We start from the raw sequence: 7,869 nt of genomic DNA, 5'->3' as shown, positions 1-7,869 counted from the left end.
CGGGGCGGGCAGGGAGCCAATGGGGAGGGCCAGGGGCGAGGCTCAGAGTAGGTGGCTAATGGGTGTCGGCACGGGGCGGGCAGTGCGCGCCGCGGAGCCAATGGAAGTGTGCGGGGCGGGGCGCGCCGGCCGTGGGCCAATGGGGTGGCGGGCCGGGGCGCTCCCGCGGCGCTGTAGGCGGCAGGTTGCGGCGGCGCCCGGCGCCTGGCAGTAGCCAGTTCGCGTCCGGATTCCGGAGGTAGGCGAGCGTTCCGGTGAGCCGCGCCGGGCCCCGGAGCTTCCAGAGCGCAGGGCGCGGCTCCGGACGGCGACTCCGACGGAGGGGCGCAAGCCGGGCCGGCGTGGGGGCCGCGCCGCACCTGCACCCGCCCCGGGCGGGGACAGCGGCCTCGCGGCGATCGCGGGGACGGGCGGGAGTGGGGAGGGGCCGCCCATGCCGGGTGCGGTGGGTCCGGAGGGCCGAGGTCTGCGCGCGGACGCCCAGCGGGAGGGGCTGTACCCTCCGAGCCAGGTGGCTGGGTCTGGTTAATGATTTGCCTTGTTCCGGGAGTGGGGCGGGGCGAGAGCAGGCTGGGAAGTGGGGAAGCCTCCGAGCGCTGCGGGAGGGCACACTGGTTCCCCCTTTGGGGGGCACTGGTCTTTGCTACCCCAACCCCAGGAATGCGCGGCCTGCAGGTGGGGCTGGGCAGCAGACGCTGAGGGGCAGCAGTCCTGAGCCAGTTCAGGGGGTGAGGGGCAGGCCTCAAGGAGGAAGAGCGAGGCCAGGCTGTGTTGGGTCAGGCAGGGCCTGACCCTGTGGCCTTCACCCTCCCTGCAGGACAGGGATGCTCTCAGGGCTGGCGGCCATGGAGCTGAAGGTGTGGGTGGATGGCATCCAGCGTGTGGTCTGTGGGGTTTCAGAGCAGACCACCTGTCAGGAAGTGGTCGTCGCACTGGCCCAAGCGATAGGTGAGTCCCCTGAAGCATGGATGGGCCCAGCAGGTGCACCTGGGGTGCCCCAAGGAGGGTGGGGCTGTTGCTGATCCCTCTTGCCTTCCCCCAACTGCACAAGCCAGGTGGACAGAGGGTAAGGGATGTGGGCTGACTGACCCCTCTCCCCTACTCCAGGCCAGACAGGCCGCTTTGTGCTTGTGCAGCGTCTCAGAGAAAAGGAACGGCAGCTGCTACCTCAGGAGTGTCCAGTGGGTGCCCAGGCGACCTGTGGACAGTTTGCCAGCGATGTCCAGTTTGTCCTGAGGCGGACAGGACCCAGCCTCGCTGGGAGGCCCTCCTCGGACAGCTGCCCTCCCCCTGAGCGCTGCCCAATCCGAGCTAGCCTTCCCCCAAAGCCTCGACCAGCACTGGACCGTGAGCCCTGCAAAGCACTGACCTTCAGCCTGGGGTTCCCTGGGCTGGCCCCCGGCCCTGTGCCACCCGAGCCTGTGGGTCCCGTAGCACCAGTGCCGGGCTGCTGCGCAGACCTGCAGGGCTTGGAGCAAAGGGTGCGCAGGAACGCAGCGGAGCTGGGCCAGGAGGCCTTCTGGGAGCAGGAGCTGCGGCGGGAGCAGGCCCGGGAACGCGAGGGGCAGGCCCGCCTGCAGGCGCTGAGCGCGGCCACGGCTGAGCATGCCGCTCGGCTGCAGGCCCTGGACACCCAGACCCGCGCCCTGGAGGCCGAGTTGCTTCTGGCCGCAGAGGCCCCTGGGCCCCCCTCGCCCACAGCGTCTGTCGCAGAACGCCTGCGCCAGGACCTGGCCGCCCAGGAGCGGCAGAGTGTGGAGGTGCAGGGCAGCCTTGCCCTGGTGGGCAGGGCTCTGGAGGCTGCTGAGCACGCCCTGCAGGTGAGCCCGCTGGACCCCGCACCCCTGCCAGTTCCCCCATCGCAGGGTGGATTTGGGTGTCGGTCTCAGGATCAGACGAGGGAGAGCATGAGACCGTGCGCCTCTGAGGGTCCCGTGTGCCCCAGGCCCAGGCCCAGGAGCTGGAGGAGCTGAACCGGGAGCTGCGTCAGTGTAACCTGCAGCAGTTCATCCAGCAGACGGGGGCTGCACTGTCCCCACCCCCACGGCCGGATGGGGCCCCCCCTGGCACGCAGGTCAGAGCGGTTCTGGAGGGTGGCCAGGTCGGCGGGGGGCCCAGCCCAGCTCCAAGCTGACCCGCTCTTCCCACAGGATCTTCTGCCTCCGGCCAGAGAAGAGCCCCTCCTGGGAGCCCCCCCGAGTCCAGCCCTAGTGTCCAGCCTGAGCCCAGAGAGTATGTCTGTCTCCCCCACTCTGGGTGGGATGAGGTCCTTTTGTGGCCCCCGCAGCCCTCTCAGCCCATGTCTTCCCCACAGTCACCCCCATGAGGCAGAACTCCTGGAGGTAGCAGCTCTCGCCCCAGAGTGCACGTCCAGTGCCAGCCCAGCCCTGGGCTCTGATGACACGAGCAAGGGCAGCCAAGGCCAGCCCAGCCTGGACGACAGCAGGCGAGCTCGGGATCACAGAGGACTCCTTCCACCATGCAGTGGCAAGCCCTGGTACCCTGGGTCTGAGATGGGACGCCTCGGAGCCCTAGGGTTTCTGCTGCAGGGGGCAGGGGAAGGCTGAGGACTGTCGCTCTAGTCCTTGTCAAATCTGCCCGGACCCCTGGAGAAGCACGGGGCATGGCCAGCCCAGAAACCACTAGGCCCCAAAGGCCACAGCTCCGTGCTGGGGAAGGGAGGTGCACGGACCACCCTGTGTTCAGCCTGTAGGTATGTGCTTGCGTGCGGGAGGTGTCCTTCCCCACGTCCATGTGTGTGCAGGTGCAGGCACACACGTGTGTGTGCTGCCTTCCTACCCCGACACTAAAACTTCAATAAACTGCCCCATGTGGCTTAAGCGTGTCCCGAGGCTGCACTGGGCAGGGTCTGTGGGGTCCCTGGGTAGTCCCTGGAGCTGCCTGGGGCTGGCAGCAGCCAAAGATCCTGAGATGGGGGTTTCCCAGGGACCAGTCATCAGTTGGTCTAAAGCTGGAGCTCCCAGGGGCTCACATTTCAGGCTGCTGTGTCCACCCACCCCCTGGGGGGGTGGCCCTTCCCTGTTGGTGTGCGGGGGTGGGGGGGGGTTCTCTCCTTGGCAACCTGAGCCTGGGGTTGGAGTGGTGCTGGGCGCCTGAAGCAGCCTCAGCACTGACCTGGGTTTCTGTCTGGACCCCTCCCCCACCTGGCTTCCCTCTCTGGCCTGCTCCCCACCAGCAGCAGAAAGCGCTGCCCCCTCCGGGGTGGCTCCTGGATATGAGAACTCAAGGACACGCCAGACCCGTCCATCAGGTTTCCTGAGTCTGAGAGCTTGCGGGGACTCCTGGGTCTGGGGACTCCTGGGTCTGCAAGGCCCAGGGAGCTTTGCTGGCCCCCAGAGGGTGTGCTGCCCACCTGCGCTCCCCAGGTGGGCATGAAGCCTCAGCTGCATGCCTGCAGCCTTGGAATTGGGGCAGGGCGAGGTCCAAATCACAGCCCTTGTCCTGGGGTGGGCCACAGGCTCCCAGCTCCGAGAGCTGTGGCTGGGATGGGAGAGCTCTGCTGGTCAGAACCTGGGGGGCTCTGAGGCTTGGGTGCAGCCATGCGTATTGAGGAACAGGGAACGGGACAGCCTAGATCACAGGGGTCTTCGTGCTTAGTTTGGGGGTGGGCAACTTTGGGATGGACTCAGCCTTCTTCTGGGGTGGCCCCTGAGCCGGGCCTGGCATGCCCCACTTCCTTTGGGGCCGACAGTAGGGGACGTGAAGTCCTGAGTGCAAGGAGCAAGGAAACCACCAAGCGCACGGCTTATGGGAGTAACCAGGAGCCGGTACTTCCTGCCTGAGCTGCAGCAGGGATGGGAGTGGCTGCACAGGGCTGGTGGCGAAAGGGATCTGGCCCCGGCTTCCTCTGTGGAGCCCCCACCCCATCCCCTCACCTGTCCACACTCCTGCCTGACCTGTGACTCCAGATAGGGCCAAGCACAGGCCACACAGGGTGCAGCCCGGAGTGCACGGGCTAGTCAGGCCTTACCCTGGGTGGGAGGACTGGGGACTGTCCAAGGGGCCTGCTCCCTTCACCTGTAGCCCCCACCTGTGCTCCAAAGGGTTGGATGGACCTCTGGGCACCAGCCCTGAGCCTTAGCACGGCGTCATCTCCCAAGCTGAGCACGTAGGCCCGCAGGGGGCAAGGCCAGGTGCCATCCAGGGACCACCCTACACACACAGGGGAAAGGGGAGGACCAGCCCATGCCCTTCCCAGTGTCGTGGGCTTCCCCACTCCCCAAAGGGCGGCAGACACAGAACTGGGTGGACTTATGCCCCCTGGTCTCCTGTGTCTGTTTTCAGGGAACACCCGTTCCTTCTGAAGTCACTGGCAGGGACCCGCCCCTGGCCTGAGGCTGGCTCTGAGGATGCTGACAGCCCTCTTCTTCAGCTCAGAGAGGGTCCTCAGGCAGAACCTTCCTCTGAGGCTGTTCCAGGTGAACAAAATTCCACACCCCCCGAAAGTTGCCAGAAGTGCTTCAGATCACTAAGCAAATCCTTGAGTTGCTGAAAAGTTTACTTTTGAGTTTTAAACTGTGCTTTGAAAACAATGATGTGAAATGTGCTGAGGTGAGGAAAGGCCCAGCTCCCATCAAACCAGTGGATGGCAGGGCAGGACCCTGCCTGCTGTGAGTACCGGGCAGCCATCCTCACTGTCGCTCTGCAGGGCCAGACTGTGTTGGGGGGAAGGCACTGGTGCCCCGACTGGCCTCAGAGTTCCTGCTTGCCCCCCGCCCCGCACAGCAGGGCCCTCCAGGGCTGGCTGAGAACACCAGGGTTCACAGACGGCTGCCCACAGTAAGTCATTGCCCAGTGGCAGCAAATCAGCTCTGCTGGTTCTCAACCCCAAAGCCACCAACAGCCTCCCTGCCACCTGAGAACCTGGCCCTGCCAAGCCTGCTGGGTGTGACACTCAGCACACCACATCGACCATCAGTTAGGACAGGGTCCCTCCAAAGGGGAGTCTGAGTCCACACAAGGCCCCATCTAAGCCTACCTCCCCACCAGGCTGCTCCAGCCATCAGCCCCCACCACCTGGGAGAGGGGACAGAGCCTGCTGCTGGCCTCCTGGCATCTGCAGGCCCAGAGGCTGCTCTGGGCCGGCTCCACAACCACAGGATTTTCACGGTGAACTCGAGAATCCCTAACAGCAAAGGCGGGCCTCCAGGAGCCCCCGCCCCTGGGAGGGTGTGTCGGGGGCACCACAAAAGGGTCTTCAGAGCCCCGACTCCCTTAGCGGTCTCGCTGAAGTGGCAGAGTGCACAGAAAAGTCAAATCTGTCACCACTGTCCTCAAGGAAGTCCCCAGAGGTAGCCCTCAAGAGGCTGGTTCTGGAGGTCCTTGTCCCGACGTCCGAGGGTCGAACCCCGTCATCCGTGCCTGCCCAGGACTGCCTTAAGCTTGGTGACATCGGGAAGGCGGTCCCAAGAACCCTGCACATCCTGACACCCTGAGACACACAAGGGAAAGAGAGTTCCCTCCAAGAGGGCATCTGGTCCAACCTGAGCCCCCTCGTGCGGAGGACAGCGAAGTTCCCTGAATGTCCCCCGTTTTCCCTCAGCCCACTGCTGGGCGCAGAAAAGCACACCCAGTCCATGGGGCGCCTTTGCCCACCACCCGCCTTGGCGCGCGCCCTCTGACCCGATGTGGCCGTCCCCTGCCCCGCAGGGTCACAGAGAGGACGGGGCGGTCGCGCAGCCCAGAGACAGATCAGCCGCTGTCACACGCACAGTGGGTCCGGAGCAGCGCAGTGTGCGGTGGGCAGTGGCTGCCCTGCGTCTGGAGGGACCGCCGTGCGGGCGGAGGGGTCGTCCCGCGCCCCTGACCCTTCCCTCCCCTCCAACTTGGCTGTCCGATCCCGCTGCCCTTGCCCGGTCCGAGCTCCCGCCCGCCGGCCTGGGACCCCTCGCGCGTCACCTGCGACCCCGGCACGGGGCCGTCGCCGGCTCTCTGACCAACTTCGGCGGCGGCCGCGGCCCCCTCGCGCCCCCGCCGGCTCCGCGCTCCGCGGCCGGCCCGTATGCAAATGAACAGGTCCCGCAGCCAATGGTCGGCCGAGCCGGGCCCGCCCTGCCGCGCCGCAGCCACTGTGTGCGAGCCGGGGACGGGACGCCACGCCCACCGTCGCGCGGCCCCTCGCGGGCGCGGCCGGCGCGTTCCTCTCCGCACGTCGGCCTCTGGGCGGGGCCGCCACCTGCCGGGCGGGGCCTGCGGGCGCCGCGTCGCCGCATGGCGCCCGGGGCGGCTCCCCCGCCGGCCGGGGCGGGTGGTACGACCCGAGGCGCTACCCGCGCCGGCCCGGGCGGTGGAACAGCCCGGGCGCTTCAGCACCCACTGCCCGCGCAAGCCGCGCCCCTCCCCGGGAACGCCGGGCTCCGGCACACGTAAGCCGGCCCGTGCCCTCGCGACCACCTACTGCCCGCGCCTCCTGCACGCACTCCGGGGCGGTCTGGCTGGCGTTGAGGGGGCTCCGCTTCTGCCTGGTTTGACCCGCGACGCCCGCGGGCCGGCCCTGGGGACTCCTGGTCACGCCTGTCCGTAGGGGCCACGGCACGGGGCGCAGGGTCCTCGGCAGCTTGCCTCCGTCCTCTGCCCTGTCCTGTCCGGACATTGAAAATGTAGAAACCAAGGGAACGGAGCGTTTCAGATCTGGAGTCATCCACTCCTGGTGTAGCCCCAAGGTGGCAGCCAGGGTAGTCGTGGCCCTGGCCCCTTCTCTTCACACTCCCCTCGCAGCCTCCCTGAGGCAGAATCATGGGTCATCCGAACCCCTAATCAGGCGGAGAGGTGCCCGAGCCCCTTCTGTTCTCCACCATCCAGTCTGGAGAGTTAGGGTTAGGGTTAAGGCCCTCTTAAGACCTTTGTGTCCCCTCCAAAGTAAGCAAGAACTCCCCCGTTTGCCCACCTCCCTCAAGTCAACCAGAGTCTCTGGCACCTGCCTCAGAGCCTGGCCCTCCCTGGAGGACTCCATTCTCCCCGCTCCAGGCAGCTACAGAGGGCCCCTCTGGCCCCGACTTGGCCCAGGGACAGTACCTCCTCAGCATCAGCCACCCCGGCTGCTCTCCTGCAGCCCTCCTGCCCCCCTGCAGCCCTCCTGCCCCCCAACGCACTACCCCACTCCTTGTCCTCCCCGGAGCCCACATAAGCCTGGGCTGGAGCCCACCAGTTGCCACAAAACCAGTGTGGGCCCCTCCTGCACCCTTCCCACCATCTTGGTCATTTCATGTCTTCCTTCAAAACTGTTGCCCAGGTGTATAAGTGTGGGCCTCCAGGGAGGCATCTGACCCTGCCTGGGACCTCAGGAGCGTGAAGCCTGAGTATAGAAGTTCAAGTGCAGGGTGTTGGGTGTGGCCCCCTGTGGGCAGGGCCTGCACCTTCAGGACTGGGCGTGATTGGGGGCGGGCAGACAGAGGTTTGGAGGGGAGAAGTCTGGGATTCGGGGACAGGGACAGGCCAGAGGTCAGGGTGACTCCCAGTTCCTGCCTTGCCCTGCTGGAACAACCTCCAGCAGTGCCCCCTCAGTCCTGCTGGTTCCAAATGCACCCTTTATCACCCTCTGAAGTGTACTGAATGGTGGTCCCTCAAAAAGATATGTTATATCCAAATGCCTAGACCCTGTGAATGTTACCTTACTTGGAAAAAGGGTCTTTGCAGCTTGATGAGGTCATCCTGGATTATCTGAGGGGGTCCTAAATCCAATGACAAGTGTGCTTTTGAGAAAGGTACAGACACGCAGGGAGGAAGGACATACGAAGACTGAGGCAGAGATTGGGGTAATGCTGCCATTAAGCCATGGAAGACTGAAGCACCAAAAACCAGAAGCAGAAACAAAGGATTCCCTCTACAGATTTCAGAGAAAGCACAGCT

General features: G+C 65.6%; 1 protein-coding gene across 3 annotated transcripts; it reads left to right on the top strand.

The window, feature by feature from the left end:
- Positions 1-156: 156 nt before the first annotated feature.
- On the top strand, positions 157-2,845 carry RASSF7 (Ras association domain family member 7). Of its 3 annotated transcripts, none has more exons than XM_082477786.1 (6): positions 157-238; positions 818-948; positions 1,108-1,820; positions 1,946-2,074; positions 2,151-2,232; positions 2,315-2,845. In XM_082477786.1, the coding sequence occupies exons 2-6, from the start codon at positions 825-827 to the stop codon at positions 2,344-2,346; spliced, it is 1,080 nt and encodes a 359-aa protein (XP_082333912.1). In that variant the 5' UTR covers positions 157-238; positions 818-824; the 3' UTR covers positions 2,347-2,845. The 3 variants fall into 3 exon arrangements, with proteins under 3 accessions (XP_082333912.1, XP_082333913.1, XP_082333914.1); XM_082477787.1 differs by having other exon boundaries at positions 189-254; XM_082477788.1 differs by lacking the exon at positions 157-238 and adding an exon at positions 276-511.
- Positions 2,846-7,869: the final 5,024 nt, after the last annotated feature.

Source organism: Balaenoptera physalus (assembly GCF_965194825.1).
Source record: "Balaenoptera physalus genome assembly, chromosome: 10".
In the NCBI taxonomy this organism is placed as follows: domain Eukaryota; kingdom Metazoa; phylum Chordata; class Mammalia; order Artiodactyla; family Balaenopteridae; genus Balaenoptera; species Balaenoptera physalus.
The sequence above is the reverse complement of the archived record's forward strand: the minus strand, read 5'-3'. Positions and strand labels throughout refer to the sequence as shown.

Coding starts and splice junctions, on each gene's coding strand:
- RASSF7 (XM_082477786.1), top strand. CDS start 825: ATGCTCTCAGGGCTGGCGGCCATGGAGCTGAAGGTGTGGGTGGATGGC. Junction 949..1,107: donor CGCACTGGCCCAAGCGATAG/GTGAGTCCCCTG, acceptor CCCCTACTCCAG/GCCAGACAGGCCGCTTTGTG. Junction 2,075..2,150: donor GGGCCCCCCCTGGCACGCAG/GTCAGAGCGGTT, acceptor CTCTTCCCACAG/GATCTTCTGCCTCCGGCCAG.